The sequence below is a fragment of the Zingiber officinale genome, chromosome 11B, assembly GCF_018446385.1.
Source record: "Zingiber officinale cultivar Zhangliang chromosome 11B, Zo_v1.1, whole genome shotgun sequence".
Lineage (NCBI taxonomy): Eukaryota > Viridiplantae > Streptophyta > Magnoliopsida > Zingiberales > Zingiberaceae > Zingiber > Zingiber officinale.
Window position 1 is genome coordinate 26,778,004 of NC_056007.1, and position 21,706 is coordinate 26,799,709.

A 21,706-nucleotide genomic window follows, 5' to 3' on the forward strand; every position below is an offset into this window, starting at 1 on the left:
CTTGTATTCTCTATTTCTTCGGGTTTTCTTCCTCGATTCATGGAGTAGATCTTGTATTCTAGGATGAAGGAAGTATTTGTATGATGGATTGATGTAATCTCTTATGGATTTGCCATTCTCTTGTTTCAATGACATTATCTTGCTTGTATCAATTAGATCTTGAATGATTAAAGATGATTCGTGCTTAATTCTCATTCTTGATTAATTGTTTGAATTTCTTATGGACTTGGTAAAGATAAACTCTCACTCGATCATCCGAGGGATCCACGTGACAGGTGCAAGCCTGTGTAAGGACGTTTGAGAGACAATCTTGAAGAGGAAATAGGAATATTCAAGAGAGTAGGATGGATTTTGTGATTAGTTTCTTGTATCTTGATAGATTGATATGTCGTGGGCTTCTACGTTGATATCCGAGGAAGGCATAGTAATAGGTGCACTTCTGTGTAAGGACAACATAGGTTCATGTCTAATTAATCCTATTTAGATACATTTCTCAGTCCTTAGCCGGTTGTCTATTGCAAGAGAGAACCGGCAACTTTCTACATGTTTGGCAATTGAGGGATAAGAATTGGTGAACCATTTACATTCGAGAAATCCTACAAAGAAACCGAAACTCCTAGAATCTCCCTTTATCATAACCCAAAACACTAAACTCTTGTTTGTTGATCTTTAAGATTAGATTTGTTTACCTTACTTTGCTTTTGAAACGATTGGATAGTTGTTTGGCTAATTCGCATTGAGACATTTCTAGTGCTTATTCCAGTCCCTGTAGATACGATAATCTTTTATATTACTTGAGACATTTTCGTACACTTGCGGAGAGCGAACAAGTCTTTGGCGCCGTTGCCGGGGACTGCGCTATAACATTAGGAATTATCAATTGAGTTAGACTAAACATAACATTTGTTTTCTTTTGATTTGCATAGTTATAACTAATTGTTAGAATTCTGTTTTCGTAAGTTTTTCCTTTCTTGAATAACATTCTTGACAATTCTTTTTGTTGCAATTCTAATTCTAATTCTAACTTTGCATTCTTGATTTCTAGTACTCTAATCTAACTTTTCTCTGTTTTCTCTTTTGATCTTGTTTCTTTCTTATTTTCTTTTGTAAACATATCTTGCAATCTGTAGCGTATGAATTTATCTTTTCTTTCTTGTTTTCATTATGCACTTTCTTTCTTGCAATTTAAATTCTACATTTTCTTTCTTGCTTTTCATATTGCATTTTATTTCTTGTCTTTGATTCTTCATTTTATAATTTTTTCTTGAATATCCATGAGCACTAACATGTCAAGCAGGCCCGTGAGAAATTTTTCTACACCAATTTCTGCAAGATTTTTGTCTCCCATTGTGCAACCTCAAATTGAAGCAGAAAGTTTCCAACTAGACCCAGAGTTAATTTTTATGATACAAGGTCACAAATTTGGAGGAGAAGTATCAGAAAGTCCTTATCTGCATCTTGAAACATTTTTAGAGATTTGTGATATGGTGAAATGTGAAGGAGTGTCAGCAAATGCAATTCGATTGATGGCATTTCCTTTCAGTATCAAGGATAAAGCAAGGACTTAGCTATATTCTCTCTGTCCTCAAAGCATCACAAGTTGGGAACAATTGGAGAAGTAATTTCTGAATCATTTTTTCCCTCCAAGTAGAACGGTGTATATGAGGAATTGCATAACAAATTTTTCTCAGGCATATGGAGAATCATTATTTGAAGCATGGGATAGATTCAAGAGCCTTCAAAGACAGTGCCCTCATCATGGTTTTGAAAAATGGTTGATTTTGCACATATTCTATGGGGGAATTTCTTTCTCAGACAAGACTTTATTGGATTCATCAGCTGGAGGTTCTTTTATGGACAAAAGTGTAGATGAAGCTTATTCGTTAATTGATCAAGTGACATTGAACCTCCATGAATGGTCGAACAAAAGTTTGATGGAATTTCCCTCAGATATTCAAGAAGTGCAAGCCATAAATGTAAGAGAGCCTGTCAAACAAAATGAAATTCAACCACCTAAAAATGTTGAAATTCACAAGTCACAAAGTGAGGAGTTCAAACATTTGGGGGCAAAGCTTGATAGTATTGTTTCAAAATGGTTTAAAGAAGATCCCCCTCCTACACAGTCAAGATCTAATGAAAAGTGTGATGATGTTGGGTTGAGAAGTGGCAAAAATCATGAAGAACTTCTGAAGAATGACATGTTTAGAATTGAGGAGAAGAATAATAGAAGATCACAAGAACTTAGTTCAATTTCTCTAGGAAGTTCCCAAAAGCCACAAGTACCTTTCCCTCAACGATTAATCACACCAACATTAGATAAGCAAGTTGGACCTCCTCCAAAAGCTCAAAGGGAATTTGGGAAAAAGGGAGTTCAGTCTTTCCCAGGACCTTCACTAAGGGTTCCTTTTCCACGAAGGTTAGTGGGGGTCAATGAAAATAAAGACTTCGGCAAATCCTGTGACACTAATATGGTTGAGTGTAGATTTTTAAATATATATGAAGATGAAGATTTTTCAGATGAGGATTTTATTGATAATGTAGTGGTAAATAAGTTTTCAGATCTACCTCAAAATTTTATAAGGTGTTATAGTGACATTGAATTTTCAGATGATGAATGTGATGTGGTAGATCAACTTAAAACTGCAAGTGAAGTTATTGATCCTCTTGTTATTGATTCTCCTATTGAGGACACAGATGTTGGTTTATTTTTTGATGTATGTGTTGATGATGATGATATGGAAGAATGTGTAGGGAGCTGTGTTATGGAAGCAGCATCTCAAGGATCACCACCTTTGTCAAGACAACCCTTAGAGGTTTTAAGAATTGATCATGTTGTGGAACAATGTGTAGGGACTTATACAGAGCTAGTAGAGTCTCAAGAATCACCATCATTGATATCATCAACAACTAAGCTAGAGCCAGAACCATCATTTGATTCAGAGGAAGTCACATCTACATGTTTAGAAGTTTCAGGTATTTCTCATCAAAGTAAGGATTGTATTTCTTGTGATCTTTTGGAAAACTTTATGGAGGTACCTATAATTGACTTTGTTGGATGTGATTCAGTTTTTATTACTTATTCATCTTATCTTGATATGGTTCTAGCTCTATACTATATAACATTCTTGTGGGAGATTTGTTTTTCTTTTGGATGTGTAGATTTCACATGGGCCAATAATTGGAAGCTCAATCTGAACCGTCTTCGACCACCTGAAAAAATTTCCAAGAAGACGAAGATGGAGAGAGTTATACTTTACTTTGTAGCTCCTTTGATGAAAGCTCCCTCCATAATAAGAGCCCTTGGTAGGAGGGTTCTAAAGTATCTTACCCCTCCAAGAGCAAGATTTAGATGAATCTAATGAGGTGGTCGAGCTAATGACCTTAAACAAGCGCTTCTTGGGAGGCAACCCAAGTTCATTTTCCTTATTTTCTTTTATGTCTTTAGTTCTCTCTTTATAATAAACATGTATCCTCTACTTAATTTTTCTTGTCTATCTTATTGTTGTAGAATTCAAAGTTGTGGAGGAATGTGAGTATTGGATGGAGGAGTATCTTTAAAAACATGAATGTCAACCATTTAGAGCTCATCACTTGGTAACTTCTCTTAAAATCTCCTCCACATTGTTTTTAGTTTTCATTGGGGCAATGAAAAATTTAAGTCTGGGGGGATGCATTAGATGCATTTGATTTGCTTTGTTTGTTTTTGTTTTTGCTTATGTCTTGCATTTTGTTTTGATTTTTTGTGGCATACATCTTGAGAACATCAAATCTTCATTTATATGCTTTCTTGGATTCAAGTGAAATGTTAGCACGATTATTGTCTTGATTCATGATGTTCGAATGATGCTAGTAGTAAACTTTGTGTAGTTTTTTTTTTCTATCTTGGGAAGCATTAATAAGCGAGGAATCTTATGGTGATGAGTTTTAGTTTTGGTTCAACCTTAAGGATTTTATCTTCACTACACTTGTGTTTGATGCTTGAATAGTTGATGTCATTGAAATAGTCATGATTCATCTTGTTTGCTTAGTACTTGGTTTCCATGGTGATTTCTCAACTTTCATTTTGGTTACTGGATGAGGCTCAAATCATTAAAGCTCATTTGGAAAAATCAAAATATCCCAACATGTGTGCTAAAAGTGCATTTGTGAATAAGTTTTGCACAATGCAAACACTTATAAAAAAAAAGGATATAAAAAATAGTTGTCATGAGTGGAATCTAGCAAGTCACCCCTTTGAGACCGAGTTAGGTTACTGGGGAAATGACTGCTTAGCTTCTCTTGAGATTGAGCACACCTTTGAGACCTTGGGTTAGTTGAGAAATATGAACCAAGTGAATGGTGAGTAAGTGCCTATCACTGGTTACTTGTCTTTCACTGGAAACATTAGGAATTTAAATTTGATGACGACTTGACTAGGGCACGGATTGAAACTTGAAGGGTGTTGAGTTACTTTTACACTGTGCACAAGATTCTTATGCTTGAACCATACTTTACTTGTTTCCATGATCATGCTTGTTAATGAAACTTTTTGATAGAGTTAGGAAAGTGCACTGGGTTTTATGAATGTGTTGTAGAACATATGAATTTAGACTACAGCATTTTGCTTGAGGACAAGCAAAGGTTTAAGTCTGGGGGTGTGATGTGCGTAGATTATATACTCTTTTATGCATGTTTTTACGCACATTTACATATTTTGAGCATGCTTGATCTATGCATTTTTATACTTCCAGCCTTCCTTTTAGCATATTTACTCTTTTGGTTCGGAGATCTACTTTTTGTGCATTTTCTGTACACAGGAGTCGATTTGGTGAAGAATCTACATCCTTGGGCAAGCATTGGAGGAAACAAAGGGAGAAAGCACCGGGCCGTGTACCTCACACGGCCCTGCACTGGTATGGAGCTCGGGCCGTGTGGAGTTTGGCACCAACAGAAGAGGAGGACATGGCCGTGTAGATCTACACGGCCGTGTGAGTTTTCCAGAGGCCAAGCAGGTGGTGGCCGTGTGCACCACACGGCCGTGTAGCATTTCCAGAGAACAGAAGGGTCCTGGCCTTGTGGAGTCACACGACCGTGCAGCTTTGGCAGAGAAGGAACTAGACATGGCCGTGTGAATCTCACACGGCCGTGTCATGGGGCCGTGTGGCACCCGATTACCTCCTCTATTTAAACCCTCCTTCATGAATTGAAAGGGGATCTCTCCCCCTTTGGGAGAAGGCAAGATTTGGTGGTTTCCTCCCATTCTTGGGAGGATTTCTGGGTGATTCGAGGGGAGTTCGATTCCGACTCCGGAGCGAGGATTGGATCCGAAGACGAAGTTTCTTCGTAGATAAGTTTTCTCTTTCCCCCTTTTCTTGGTTTCTTGGATTGGGGATTTAAGGAATGCTTGTATTCTCTATTTCTTCGGATTTTCTTCCTCGATTCATGGAGTAGATCTTGTATTCTAGGATGAAGGGAGTATTTGTATGATGGATTGATGTAATCTCTTATGGATTTGCCATTCTCTTGTTTCAATGACATTATCTTGCTTGTATCAATTAGATCTTGAATGATTAAAGATGATTCGTGCTTAATTCTCATTCTTGATTAATTGTTTGAATTTCTTATGGACTTGGTAAAGATAAACTCTCACTCGATCATCCGAGGGATCCACGTGACAGGTCTAAGCCCGTGTAAGGACGTTTGAGAGACAATCTTGAAGAGGAAATAGGAATATTCAAGAGAGTAGGATGGATTTTGTGATTAGTTTCTTGTATCTTGATAGATTGATAAGTCGTGGGCTTCTACGTTGATATCCGAGGAAGGCATAGTAATAGGTGCACTTCTGTGTAAGGAAAACATAGGTTCATGTCTAATTAATCCTATTTAGATACATTTCTCAGTCCTTAGCCGGTTGTCTATTGCAATAGAGAACCGGCAACTTTCTACATGTTTGGCAATTGAGGGATAAGAATTGGTGAACCATTTACATTCGAGAAATCCTACAAAGAAACCGAAACTCCTAGAATCTCCCTTTATCATAACCCAAAACACTAAACTCTTGTTTGTTGATCTTTAATATTAGATTTGTTTACCTTACTTTGCTTTTGAAACGATTGGATAGTTGTTTGGCTAATTCACATTGAGACATTTCTAGTGCTTATTCCAGTCCCTGTGGATACGATAATCTTTTATATTACTTGCGACATTTTCGTACACTTGCGGAGAGCGAACAAGAACTCTCCTCCTCTTCTTCCTTATATGTTGAGTATCCCTCAACTTCTAATTCCATACCTCCATGATGTGAGCTACTTGGCTCACTTGACTCCTCTTCATGACTTGAATTGGAGCTCTCCTCATGGAACTTAGCCAAGTTGTTCCACAACTCCTTGGCATCGTTGTATCCACCTATCTTACACAAGATATCATTAGGTAATGAAAATTTAAGGATTTTCGTTACCTCGTCGTTGATTGTGGATTGGTGGATTTGTTCCTTCGTCCACTTCTTCTTCTCGAGAGGTTCTCCCTTTTTATCCACCGGAGGAGTAAAACCTACTCATACATAATTCCAATTCACTAGGTTAGTCATAAGAAAATACTTCATTCTTACCTTCCAAAACGCGAAGTCGTCGCGATCGTAGAAGGGTGGAATCGTGACGTCTTCTCCAAGTTGATCCATTCTCTAGCTCGTGCTCCCCCGGGTGTTAATCCGACGAAGAGTGACCTCGCTCTGATACCACTTGTTAGGACCTTCGGATAGCGGCTAGAGAGGGGGGGTGTGAATAGCCGACCTCAAATTATCGTTTCTTCCTACAATTTAGTTTAGCACAGCGGAAATACAATGTAGAAACGAAAGTGGAGAAGATCGAACCTCAAACACGATGATGTAACGAGGTTCGGAGATGATACTCCTACTCCTCGACGTGTCCGTAAGGTGGACGAAGCCTATCAATCCGTCGGTGGATGAGACCCCGAAAAACTGGCTAACAAGAACTCCTTCTGGGTGGAGAAACCTCACCACAATTCCTTTTGCAACAGCAATAATGGAGTACAAAGAATAGAGCAAGAAACAATGGACAATATGAATGTAAAAACACCCTACCAAGTTTGCTTGTCTTCTCGTTGTTTACTGGAGTCCGTTGATGAAGCAGCAACTTCACGGATCCAACAACAACAGCTAGAAAACCAGCCGATGGAAGCTCACACGAAGCTTCAGGAGTGGAGAGCTCAACAAAGCTCAGATCGCAGGAGCAAGAACCGTAGTCAGCAAGCGTTGTTTTTCCTTCTTCTACTGTAGCGGCCTTATATCCTGCATCTTCGGAAGACAAAGAAGAATCCAGAAATCTAGTCATTGAGTCACAACGGCTAAGCCTGGACCGATCAGGTTCCATCCTGATCGGTCCACAGACCGATCAGGCATCGGTCCTGTATCCCTGATCGATCTGTGGACCGATTAGGATACAGGTGGATCGGTCCACAGACCGATCCCCCCTTCTCTGAATCCCCTCGCTTCCTCAGATAACATCGCTTCCTGATCATTTCCTGATCGGTCTGGTGACCGATCAGATACCATACAGTGAGCCACTGTTTGGTTACTGATCGGTCACCAGACCGATCAGATAACCCATAGTATCACTGGATCGGTCTGCTGACCGATCCAATTTCCCAGCCTTAAACCTAAAGCCTTCCCGGTCTAGAGAACGAGCTACCGAGCCCTCTCTGATCTAGTCCAGAGAACGAGCTACCGAGCCCTCTCCGACTTCCTCATCTGGTCCAGAGAACGAGCTACCGAGCCCTCTCTGACCTAGTCCGGAGAACGAGCTACCGAGCCCTCTCCGACTTCGTCCGGTCCAGAGAACGAGCTCCCGAGCCCTCTTTGACCTAGTCCGGAGAACGAGCTACCGAGCCCTCTCCGACTTCGTCCAGTCCAGAGAACGAGCTCCCGAGCCCTCTCTGACCTAGTCCGGAGAACGAGCTACTGAGCCCTCTCCGACTTCCACGTCCGGTCCAGAGAACGAGCTCCCGAGCCCTCTCTGACCTAGTCTGGAGAACGAGCTACCGAGCCCTCTCTGACTTCATCCGGTCCAGAGAACGAGCTCCCGAGCCCTCTCTGACCTAGTCCGGAGAACGAGCTACCGATCCCTCTCCGACTCCATCCAGTTCAGAGAACGAGCTACCGAGCCCTCTCTGACTTCCCATGCCAAGCTTCCATACTTGGACTTTTCCCCGTGCCAAGCTCCCTGCTTGGACTTTTCCGTGCCAAGTCTCTATACTTGGACTTTTCCGTGCCAAGTCTCCATACTTGGACTTTTCCGTGCCAAGTCTCCATACTTGGACTTTTCCCGTGCCAAGTCTCCATACTTGGACTTTTCCCGAATCAGGTCAACTCAAGTCGGGTCAACTAGGTCAACCTTGACCAAAGGTTGCACCCACACTCCCAAGTTCCTATTCTTGTCAAACATCAAAATACAACTTCTCTATTCTTGTCAAACATCAAAATATACCTCGAGTCAGGTCAACTCGAGTCGGGTCAACCAGGTCAACCTTAACCTAAGGTTGCACCAACACATTCCATTGTGGTGTTCCAGGAGGAGTGAGTTGGGATAGAATCTCACACTCAGCTAGATAGTCACGAAACTCATAGCTAAGGTATTCTCCACCTCGATCTGATCGAAGTATCTTAATACTCTTGCCAAGCTGATTCTGTACTTCATTCTTGAATTCTTTGAACTTTTCAAAGGATTCAGACTTATGTGTCATCAAGTACACATAACCATATCTACTGAAGTCATCAGTAAATGTAATGAAGTACCTATAACCGCCTCTAGCAGTGACATTGAAAGGGCCACATACATCACTATGTATAAGTCCTAACAAATCAGTCGCTCTTTCGCTGTGCCCACTAAAGGGAGTCTTGGTCATCTTGCCTATAGGCATGACTCGCACGTCTCATAAGATTCAAAATCAAATGAGTCCAGCAAACCATCCTTATGGAGCTGGGATAAGCGCTTGTCATTTATATGACCTAAGCGACAGTGCCAGAGATAGGTTTGATTCAAGTCATTTGACTTGAACCTCTTGGTATTTATGTTATAGATAGGGCTTTCAAGGTCTAGAATGTAGAGTCCGTTCATCAGAGGTGCACTACAATAGAACATATCTTTTAAATAAACATAACAACATTTGTCCTTAATTATAAAAGAGAAACCTTTCTTGTCCAAACAAGAAACTGAAATTATGTTCTTAGTTAATGCAGGCACATAACAACAATCATCCAACTCTAATACAAGCCCAGAGGGCAGAGATAGAAAATAAGCCCCAACAGCAACAGCAGCAACTCGTGCTCCATTGCCTACGCATAGGTCCACCTCACCCTTCGCCAATGCCCTACTATTTCTCAGCGCCTGCACATTAGTACAAATGTGAGATGCACATCCGGTTTCTAATACCCATGATGAAGAAATAGATAGATTGACTTCTATAACATATATACCTGAAGTGGAAGTCTCATTTCGTTTCTTCTTAAGATCTTCCAGGTACACCTTGCAGTTCCTCTTCCAGTGCCAGCAGGTAGCATCCTTGGCGACCCCTCCTTTAGGCTTCAGTTCCTTGCCTTTGCCCTTGGCTTGGGACTTTCCCTTGCCTTTGGGCTTGCCCTTGCCCTTGTGTTTCTGAACAATCAGATCAGAGTGGGGCTTAGCCTTCTTAAGGTTCAGCTCAGCAGTTCTTAACATGCTAAGTGACTCGGGCAGTGGCTTGTCAATCTCGTTCATATTGTAATTTAGAACGAATTGACTATAGCTATCCGGCAAGGATTGCAAGATCAGGTCAGTGGCCAGCTCTTGGCCAAGCGGGAATCCCAACCTCTGTAGGTTTTCTATGTACCCAATCATTTTGAGTACATATGGGCCTACGGGAGCCCCATCTGACATCTTTCACTGAAATAGTGCCCTTGAGATCTCAAATCTCTCATGACGCGCTTGTCCTTGATACAGTTGACGAAGATGTTCAACCATATCGTAAGCGCCCATCAACTCGTATTGCTTCTGAAGCTCAGAGTTCATGGTCGCGAGCATTAGACAGGACACATCTAATGCGTCATCTTGATGCTTCTTATAAGCATCTTTGTCAGCTCGTGGGGCATTGGCAGGAGGAGCCTCCGGAATGGGCTGCTCCAGAACGTACAATTTACGTTCCTAGGTGAGAACTATTCTCAAGTTCCTGTACCAGTCCAGGAAATTTGCTCCGTTGATCTTGTCCTTCTCAAGAACAGAACGCAGAGAGAAGGTGTTCGTATTCGACGTCATGGTTATCTACAACAGAAAAATACAGAAAATAAATATCATATTCTTTTAAATCATTTAATTAGGCCTTTAACTAAATGATGCTCCCACTGAATTCTATAATTCATGTGGGACAAGATCCACATCATACTAACCCTTGAGTTAGCTTTGGCTAATACGCCCAAGATTTAGTATAATCGGTAGGTAACGATTTACCAATTACATCTCTATGAAACTCTTGTTTATAGGATCATTATCCGCAGTTATATTAAAACTTGAGTTAGCTTTGGCTAATACGCCCAAGAATTAATATAAATGTGATTTATGTCCTATCTTTCTAACCATTGGAAGAATGCCTATAGTTATACTCGATCCAACTGAGTTAACTAGGAATACTCAATCTAATTGAGTTTGTACTCGCCCATGCATTGATAAGCGGGACCAAGATTGTCCCTCCGTACCCTACCAAGATAATATGTGTTGCCCTGCTTTGGCAGATTCAACAACACATGTGATCGAGGTAGTGATAGGTATCACGGCATGGTAGGCATTAGAGTTGACATGATTTAGATCTAATCTAAATGATGATGCGTATCATATACTCAATTTAGATCTAATCTAATCGTGGGGTGCATCATGTGCATGACTTAGATCTAATCTAATCGTTAGGCACTAATTAATTACTAATCATGCATCACATACACACAAGCAATTAATTAAATTTATTTGTGATTAGTCATGGCCCTACTACGATCTTCTGAAGCCAATGAGAAGATCGGATGGTCAACCTAAGGTCAACAGCTTCTCAAGCTCCTCACTTTGACCACCTTGTGTTGCTCGCGCCCTCCTCGTAACTCCGTCTCGAGTGGACCTTCCACCGCTCCAATTTTGTACATTACAATTTTAAAACTCGAGTTACATTCGAGTCTAAACTAATTTACAACAAGAATAAATGGAGAAAGGCACGACGCGCAGGTCGCGTATCAAATATACAGCACACACAATCAAATGACGGCGCACAGGCCGTAATATGAATTACAACACAAATATACCAATCCAATTGGGTCTTTTGGGGCCATGACTATCACAAATTATACATAATTCTAAATTATGTAATTTCCATAATTTTCTATAATTTTAATACTAATTTTTATAATTTTTACGAGTAAAATTTCCTGGCAGTCCCGTTTAGCGGTTTTCGAGCGCAATCGCGGAAAGAATCCCCTTGCGGGGCCAGGGGCACCGCCCCTACCTGCGATCTAACCATCGCGAGGGTTCCTTAGCGATCCTACAGTGCATTAGCCCACTGTCCCAAAAATTTTTGGGGCGAAACGTTGCCGTTTCAGAAAAATCTTCTCGGTAGTCGAAGCCTACAAGTGTCGAAACACTTGTGCTTCGCTTCTACGAGAAAATTACCCATAAAAACCATAAAATACTTAAAATTACAGAATGTTACAGAATCTATATTTTTCATAAAAATACAAACTAAACTCGTACAAGTCTTCGCACGTGGCTCTGATACCACTGTTGGGTTTTTCGGGCCGCGAAAACCGCATTTTCGCATCGCGGAAACCCCGAAACCCCCGCAACCGGATCCATGTGAAGAAAAATAAAAACAAAATATGTGTACGAGTTTCAAAAGTCTAGATCTACACTAGATAAGAGTGTTACCCTCGATGCGATGCCCTTTGCTATCCCGCTAGTTCAACGGTTAGCCGGATCTCAAGATTGTCAAAGTAGACAACCCTCTAGAAGTATCCACACGAACAAAAATAGGTGGAGGGGACCAAACAAAGGTGTGCTAGCACCTAGGGTGTTCGGCCAAGAGAGGAGAGGGAGAGCTTGAGGAGAGCTTGAGGAAGAAGATGATAGAATGAGCCTTGAATGAAAAAAAATGAATTCCATTCATTTTGAGTGGTCAGCCACACCAAGTGTAACTCCTCTCATTAAGGTGGCCGGCCACATTAAAGCAAAGGAGAAGATGTAACTTCCATTAGGTGGCACAATCATGTGTTAACTATGATGATGTGGCACATCACATCATCATTGGCCACTTAATGCTAAGTCACAAATGATGTGGCATAAAGTCAAGTCAAACTTGACTCTTCCTCTTCCTCTCAAGTCAAGTCAAACTTGACTTAATCTCTCTCATGGTTGATCTAATCCAACCATTTAATTCAAGCCAATTTAATATAATGAATCTAATTCATTTAATTAAATTGATTCAATGAGTCATAATCTAAATTAGACTCATTGAACATATGAATCAACTTGAGTCCAACTCAATTAGCCCAATTAGGATTACTCTTAATCCAATTTGATTCATCACATGAATCTAATCCTCTTGGTTCATTATATGAAGCTAATCTCCATCTAATTGTCCTTAGTGTGTGACCCTATAGGTTCTTGTAACGTTGGCAATACCCTAAACCCATTTAGGAGCATAAGTAATGAGCGGTATCTAGCAACACATCATTACTACCCAAGTTACAAGAATGTTGAGATCCAACATCACCTTGTGACTACTAATTGTGACTCCTCACAATATATGACAAGTGTCCTTCTATCCTAGACATCTAGATTGATCAATGTGAGGCATAGACCGTGTCATCCTCTGACCAATCTAAATCTTAACTCCAAGTAGACTCACTAAATCAAATGAGCTCAATATCTCATATTGACTTATTTGGGCATGGCTATGCACTTCGTGGTCTCACTCTATCAAGAATATCGATGTCTCTCCCGTCATATAGGAGGGATAGATCCCATCTACATCACTCACATCCCTCTGCATAATTCGTTACATACCAAGTAATCGCCTTTATAGTCCACCCAGTTACGGGTGACGTTTACGAAACCAAAGTACATAACTCCTTATGTAGGGAACCATGGTGACTTCAGGTCTAAGGACTAGTAGTCATACTAATAGCCACATGAGAAAGTATATGACACTCATATAACGATCCATGATACTTTCTCATGGTGGGTCATTCAGTATACATTCTCCAATACATACCCATGTGTCAACTTGATATCTCTATATCCATGACTTGTGAGATCAAGTCATCTAGTTGACCTATATGCTAGTCTTATTGCATTAACATTGTCCCTGAATGTTAATACTCGACTAGGAATAATTAAGAGTAGTGTTCCCTATATCATCTCACTATCGGTTCAACTAACCGATTGATATAGGTGAGAACCTTCTACTCAAGGACGCTATTATACTTAGTTTATTTGGCATCAATACAAGTAAGTATAATAACCAAAACAAATGTCTTTATTTATATAAGAATATGATACAACAAGTCCATAATACAATCATCAAATGATTGGCTCTAGGGCTCTAACTAACAATAGCCACGGACAAGTTAGGTCAGATCTTGACCTTCTCGTCACTTGGGTAGCAATGATGTCTTGCTAGATGTCACTCATTGCTTATGTATCTAAATGGTTTTAGATACATTGCCAACGTTACGAGAGCCTATTGGGTCATACACAAAGAACATGTTGACTTGGAGATGGATTATGGGGTTAAGTTTAATCCGAATTATACACATTGAGTTAGACTCGAATGAATTCGGATTAGACTTATTGAGTAATGGGTTAGACTCATTGGTTTATTGGGTTAATGGCTTATTGGGTTAATGGTTAATCCAATATTCTAAATCTAACCCATTAAGATTAATGAATATTAATAGAGATTAATATATCATTAATCAAAAGGAAGATCAAGAGACAAAAGTATTTTGTATTCATTGGATGAATACAAAAGTCATTTGTAAAAGTAACCTTTAGGAAAAGTAACCTTTTTGGTAAAATAACCTTTTTGGTGAAGTAACCTATTTGGTAAAGTAACCCTTTTGTGAAGTCACCTTATATAGATGAAGTGACCTTTTGGGTGAGTGTGCTCTTCTTGGTTTTGCTCTTCTTCCTTTTCTTCTCTTGGCCAAAAACAACCTTGTAGAGTTGCTAGCACAACGAAGGTTGTTTCTTCTCCAAGTTGTGAGTTTGTGAGACGGACGGAGAACGTGTTCGTGTGGATACTGTAGAGGTGCGGACGTACTGATCGTGCTGAGATCAGCATTTAAAGAAATGTTACTGTCAGAATTGCGAAGGGCATGTAGCAAAGGTATAACTTTCTCATGTAGAAGAATTAGTACTTAGTATATGGCTTCCTTTCGCATGGATCTTCTGGAAAGGAACTAGATGTTTTACGCTGCGTTTTCGCATGTTTAGCGCCCTAGTTCCTAACAATCACAACTATAAGTTGAATTTAATTCATAGCAATTGAAATTCAGCTAATTCCTTGTATATCTCCGTCAACAGATTGTTTGTATCCAACAAAATCCAAGTGTTAACATTGTGGAGTATTTTTACTTTAAGTTTCCTCTGCGCATCAAGAAGAAGAAGCGAATGAAATTATTCACCCCTCTAACTCATACGTGTCGTAACAAAATGCGTTGAGGTTGATTGAATATTTGATAGAAAAAAGTCTAACAAGCATTGACAAATGGTGAAAGACCACATGGATCGAGATTGATTAGATATTTACCAAAGGAGAAGTCCAACAAATACTAGCAGATATGAAAGTCCAACAGGGTTTGATAGACAAGGAAGACCCGAAGGAAAGATCTTATAATAGATTAGGAGTCCTGATAAATTAAAATCAACTAGATACTTGGCATATAAGAAGTCACAAAGGTAGAACTCTTTGCATGTGAGTTGTGAGAGACTATAAAAGACCCATATTTTGGGCTTTGGATAGTTCTTTTAGGCTAAAGCTCAACCAAGAAATGATTTTAACTTCGGCAATTTACCAAAGGGTGCACATAGAGATTTAAATTTACCAAAAGGCGTACGTTACTTTGGTATTTACCAAAGAACGTACTTTTTAAAATGCATTTCTTATTTTACCCGTTTGATAATTTGACTTTTTCTACCGTTTTCTTTTCTTCACTATATTTCTCTCTCTCTCTCTTCTCTTTTTTTATGGGCAGAACATATGAATAACATTAGTCAATTTTTTAACAATATTTTAATATATTTGAAGAAGCAAAAATAAACAATGAATAGCATATTTGAACTCCTTGTAATTTCATAAATCCACTAGAACTAAAATGAGTGTAATCGGAGCTTTTTAGGTCGATTAGTGAGTTTCGGTCAAAATCCACTGATGGACCTAGAGATATCCGATTGAACTCATTTCAGTTTCTATGGATTTCTGATGTTGCAATGAGTTCAGATATGGTGTTCATTATTTATTTCAACTTTTCATAGATGTTAACATGAAAAATCAAAGAATCGGCAAAAATACCCACGTTGGGCCTAATATCATTCCATATCAGGCCCACGTTGGGCCTGATATGAGTCCATATCAGGCCCAACGTGAGGTTTTTTTGTCGATTCTTTGATTTTATATGTTAATATCTATGAAAAGTCGAAATAAATAATGGACACCATATTTGAACTCCTTGCAACATCAAAAATCTATAGGAACTGAAATGGGTTCAATCGGAGCTCTCTAGGTCCATCAGTGGGTTTTGACCGAACCCCACTTATGGACCTAGGGAGCTCCGATTGTATCCATTTCAGTTCCTATGGATTTCTGATGTTGTAAGGAGTTCAAATATGATATTCATTATTTATTTCAGTTTTTCATAGATGTTAACATGCAAAAATAAAAAATCAACAAAAAACTCCACGTTGGGCCTGATATGGACTCATATTAGGCCCAACGTGGGCCTGATATGGAATCATATCAGGCCCAATGTGGACCTGATATGATTCCATATCAGGTCCAATTTTCATCAACACCACTAACCTAGTCATTAGGCATTGGCCTCTTTGCTAGCATCTCATGGGTTGGCACTGTAAAAATGCTTCATGTACTGAATACTTACTCCTAATATGTGGCTTATAATATTTTTTGGTGTTTATTTGACCTTCAGTTCAAGACACTTGTTTCTATAGCCAAGCCTTGATGTGAAAAATGTTTGTTTTACATAATGATTATTGTCTATGGCTCTGACATTTCATCATATTGATGTCATCTAGTTGTTTAATGAAAATATCAGGATTCTTGCTATTTTATTTTTATATTTTTTTCCCTCCAACTCCTGCAAATATATATATGCAAATTCATATTTTAAGACATTATTTGCCTCAGGGACCAAGGATGGTGTGGGATGTTTTTCGTCTTGCTAAAGAAAATGCACCGGTAATCATATTTATTGATGAGGTTGATGCTATTGCTACTGCACGCTTTGATGCACAAACTGGAGCTGACAGGGAAGTTCAGCGTATCCTCATGGAATTATTGAATCAGGTAAAGAAATTTAGAGGAATATGTGATGGAAGAATTATTGAAACTGGAGCTGACAGGGAAGTTCAGCGTATCCTCATCATATTGATGTCATCTAGTTGTTTAATGAAAATATCAGGATTCTTGCTATTTTATTTTTATATTTTTTTCCCTCCAACTCCTGCAAATATATATATGCAAATTCATATTTTAAGACATTATTTGCCTCAGGGACCAAGGATGGTGTGGGATGTTTTTCGTCTTGCTAAAGAAAATGCACCGGCAATCATATTTATTGATGAGGTTGATGCTATTGCTACTGCACGCTTTGATGCACAAACTGGAGCTGACAGGGAAGTTCAGCGTATCCTCATGGAATTATTGAATCAGGTAAAGAAATTTAGAGGAATATGTGATGGAAGAATATTGGTTTTGTATCAGGCCCACGTTGGGCCTGATATGAGTCCATATCAGGCCCAACGTGAGATTTTTTTATCGATTTTTTGATTTTACATATTAACATCTATGAAAAGTCTAGATAAATAATGAACACCATATTTGAACTCCTTGAAACATCAGAAATCTATAGGAACTAAAATGAGTTCAATCGAAGCTCTCTAGGTGCATCAGTGGGTTTTGACCGAAACCCACTGATGGACCTAGGGAGTTCCGATTGTACCCATTTCAGTTCCTATGTATTTCTGATATTGCACTCATACACAATGATTTTGCATGACATTTTTTGCAGTGCATGATTATTGTCAATGGTTTTGATCGAAACTCACTAATCGACCTAGAGAGCTCCGATTACACTTATTTTAGTTCCAGTGGATTTCTGAAATTACAAGGAGTTCAAATATGCTATTCATTGTTTATTTTTGCTTCTTCAAATGTATTAAAATGTTGTTAAAAAATTGACTAATGTTATTCATATGTTCTGCCCATAAAAAAAGAGAAGAAAGAGAAATAAAGTAAAGAAAAAAAAATAGTAGAAAAAGTCAAATGGTCAGGAGGGTAAAATAGGAGATGCATTTAAAAAAGTATGTTTTTTTGATAAATATCAAAATACCGTACGTCTTTTGATAAATTTAAATTTCTACGTATGTCTTTTGGTAAATTATCGTTTTAACTTAAACTCTTTGTTTAAATCACTAAAATCACGATCGATCCCAATCTCAAGGGCATGATTGTACGAACAGGATGATCCTTCCTGCTTTGGAATTAGTATATTACGATTACGCCCTTGTTAACTTGCATCGATCATGGTTTTGACATTTAGAACGAGGTTAAGTTAGGATCATATTTATATTTAATGTGTATATGAAGTACTATGACATTTGGACGGTGATGGATGAGTAGTTCAACTGTGTAAGTAGAAAATTGAGCTTGGTGCGGGTGCAGTGATAAAGTACAAAAATATCTTGATGGTTGATTTCTAAACATGTATTAGTTGCGTTCTAAATTTATCCGATAAATAAATTAAAGAAAAAGCTATCTATCTCTTAAATTAGTCGGACAAAACTTGATTATCAAAATAAAAAGAAAAACTTAATCAAGGTGAATTCTACTTTTGTTATATATAATCTAACTGTCTGAGCTGAGCTCAATTATTAATCCTGTTAGCGGACGGCTTTCTTTTAAATCGTAGTAAATCCGAAAGCATAAACAAATCCATATCTAAAAATCAACTTCTCAAAGTGTTCATTTAATAGGAGGAAAATATTTTGGACTGTCATTGAGATTAGAATCATGGGTGTTGAATGATTTTACTACTGCGCCACGTCCGTCCGGGGAATTATCAGAACCAATCATTTGAGGTTTCAAGGTAATTTTTCTTGTCCGAACCCGAGAAGAGTGACTACAGTTCGCCCCAAACTTTTCACGAGAAAAATGATAGATGGCTGTCGGACCATTTTTTATCGCTAACAACACCGATAAGAATACAGAACTATAGATCCCTGCAGCTCAGCAGCAGATTATTTAATTAGAAGCATCCAATTCTCACATGGACTCTATCTAAATCTATGGCTCCAACATCTAAAAACAACAATAATCGAATTCGTTCAATTATTGCACGGCGAAGAAGGAGGATCTGAGCTTTGAACAGGCCACTTTTTCATATACTGCGATTTACATTGACTTTTATCTTCTCCTCGGGCGAGACGCAAACAAAAGAAGCAAACAGGGAAGTGGCTGAAATTTTAGCTTTACAATATTCCAATCCACGAAGGAGGGGCAGAAAGATGGAGTCTTTTGGTTCTTCTTCTTCTTCCTGCAACCACAAACACATGGTTTCCATTAGCAGAAGAAATGGGGAGTGCTGTTCTTCTCTAGATAATTTCTATGTCCGAAGCAAGATGAAATTTGTGTGGAAAGATGTGATCTTTGGAGAGAACGAAGAACAGGAAAATATGCAATTTTATGGTTGATATTTCATCTGGAAGACCACAAACTCGTGAATGACAGGGAAAGAAACAACGCCTCGAATTGGGAGAAAAGTTCAGAAAAGAAAAAAAGAATCGATTTGGAAGCAGAGAGGATAGTGATGGGACGAGAAGGAATGGGAGTTTTGGGAGAGAAAACGACGAAAGAGAAGCAAAAAATTGAGGACAACAAAATGGCGCTACCCGTCTTCTTCTTCCTAAAATGGCAAGCTTTTGGAGGTGCAGTTGGCGGTGAGCGCGAGGAGACGGTCGGACGGCGCGAAATCTTGTGGAAGATTCGCCCTTCGCACGATCATTCGCATGTTGCTCTGCAGACTCTGCTGCACCAAGACCTTGACCGCTTTTTTCTCCTCGCTCATTCCCTCGTCGGTGTCCAGGTGGGCCGAGACAGCCGCGCACTGCGGCGCCGACACCGACGAGATGCAGGAGCTGCTGACTTCTTCCAACGCCCCCTTCCCTTTGTGGGCGGTCAGGATCTCCAGCAGCCGCGATGCGCGTTTCTGCGCGAGCGGGGTGCCCAAGAGGGTGAGCTCCAGGAGGGCGGATATGGCTCCGGCACCTATCATGGCGGCCCTGCTCACATGCCCTTTGTGCGCCATGACCATGAGCACGTAGGCAGCCTTTTCCTGGCACGCGGCGGCGTCGCTCCACCAAAGGACGTCGACGAGGACCGCAAACGCATCGTTGCAGTGGGCCACGGCTCGCCTCCCCTCACCGGAGAACACGAGGTTGGAGAGCACTGCGAGGGCGCGCTCGCTTACTTCCATGTCGCCGACCGAATCGAGGAGAGCGGGGACGAGACCGTCGTCGATGAGGAATGGTAGGTTGGCGGAGGCAAGGGAGAGGTTGAACAAGGCTCGGAGCGAATCTTGCTTCGCCGTCGAGCTGCTGTCGCGGCTTCGGACTGCGGATATCAAGAACGGGATCGCACCTAAGGCACCAATCAAGGGTTTGTTCGAATCCAACGCGCTGAGGCCGAGAAAATTGGCGACGATTGCTTCGGAGACCGCCTGGTAGGAACCAGAATCGATCAAGCTTAGCATCTTGTGAACAGCCCCTGCCTTCACGATCGCCGCCTTGTTCCTGAAATCGCAACAGAAAGTCAGAAATCCGATGTGATTATGTGTAGGACGGCCTTGACTCACAGCTCGTTTCCGATGCCGAGATTGAGAAGAGCGTAGAGGGCATCGATTAGCGCGTTGGAATCGTCGGAGTCGAGCAACGCGACCAGAGGCGGAATGGCCCCCAGCATCGCGAGCGTCTCCCTGGCCTCAGGTTCATCCTTCGCGAGCCTCCGCGCCTCCGCCGCTGCCTCACCCCTCCCATCTCCGCCGGCATTTCTTCCGTCTAGCTGTAGCCGGGCCACCACGCCCTGAAGCTCCTCGAAAGCTTCGATCTTGAGCTGCGCCTCGGCGTCAGCAGCCTCATCTGAGCTCGACTCGGAGGCATCCTCCTGAAGCAGCTCGATGAGGCGGCCTGGCCTACCGGGAAAGGGGCGGAGGGCGAGCGATCCATTGTGGTCCTCCCTGGCGCGGGAAGCGCCGCAGGTTACGGCCTCGAGAAGGCGGCGGGGGAGTAGGGCAGGAGAGAAGGAGGAGGGCCAGAGGCGGAAGCCGGCTGGTTGAGAGCATTTGGCCATGATGGTGGGGCGTCACATATAGAGAGAGGGAGAGTGTCGGAGAAGGCAGAGCGTGAGAAAAGGCAGGAAGAGGTGGAAGGGAAGCTGGAGATATAGCTCCACTTTTTACACTTTGGGGAAAACAAAGAACAAGAAACAGAAAACAACCTTGAAGCAGCGGATTTGGTACTCGGTAAATTTAGTGCCGAGCATACGGTTAAAATTAAACTGATCCTTTAAATTAAAAATTAAACAAATTAAAAATCGGATAATTTGAAAATTAAATAAATTATTTTTTTTAACCAATTGAATTAATTAAATTTTTATATGAAAACTGAATGATTCAAATCAATTAAATATCAGTTAATTTAATTTTGATCAAATTAATTGAATTTTAAAAATAAATTAATTAAATTTAGATTTTGCTTAATTAATTACATATTTTATTTAATTAATTATATTTTTAAATAAAAAATATTTAATTAATATATTATTCGATTTAACCAAATTATAAATGTTAAAATTAAAAACGAATCGAATTAATCAAAAGTTAAATCAAATTTTAAAAAAATACTACCACCAATAAATTCTTAGACCTCACTCCCCTATTCATAAAATATAAAAATTTTAAATTCAAATAATTTCATTTAAAACTGATGATGGATAAGAGAATTAATAATCATTTCAAATTGAAATCAAAGTATTCATAAAGCAACCATGCCCTGGAATCTTATATGTGTTTTCATAATTATGAAAATTAGATACATCAAATAGATAATAGTTAAATATCCTCACAAAGTTTTTTAAAAACATATTAAATTAATATTTATTAGTATCTTTCTATCTAAAATATCCTTTTATTGTGATTCATAAAATAATAATAAGCAATTTTATATAAAATATTTTAAGGATATTTTTCTATTTTTTAATTTATTTTTTTATTTGTTTTTCCTTATTTTTCTTACATTTATTTTAATTTTTTATAATTGGCTATTAAATAAATAAAAATAATAATTTTTAAAATTTTTAATTTATATTTTATGTTCTCTTTTCTGTTTTCATTTATTCTTTTTTATTAAAA

General features: G+C 39.6%; 1 protein-coding gene and 1 non-coding gene across 2 annotated transcripts; both read right to left on the bottom strand.

Moving 5' to 3' along the window:
• Window positions 1-1,659: 1,659 nt before the first annotated feature.
• LOC122035496 lies at window positions 1,660-1,765 on the bottom strand. Its single transcript, XR_006127045.1, has one exon. It is a non-coding gene; the product is annotated as a small nucleolar RNA R71 (small nucleolar RNA).
• A 16,689-nt stretch (window positions 1,766-18,454) lies between these two features.
• On the bottom strand, window positions 18,455-20,729 carry LOC122034830 (U-box domain-containing protein 14-like). The gene is made up of 3 exons (XM_042594184.1): window positions 20,153-20,729; window positions 19,191-20,090; window positions 18,455-18,835 (listed from the first exon to the last, which is right to left on the bottom strand). Exons 1-2 carry the CDS (start codon window positions 20,644-20,646, stop codon window positions 19,205-19,207), a joined length of 1,380 nt encoding a protein of 459 aa, XP_042450118.1. The 5' UTR covers window positions 20,647-20,729; the 3' UTR covers window positions 18,455-18,835; window positions 19,191-19,204.
• Between the last annotated feature and the right edge of the window lie 977 nt (window positions 20,730-21,706).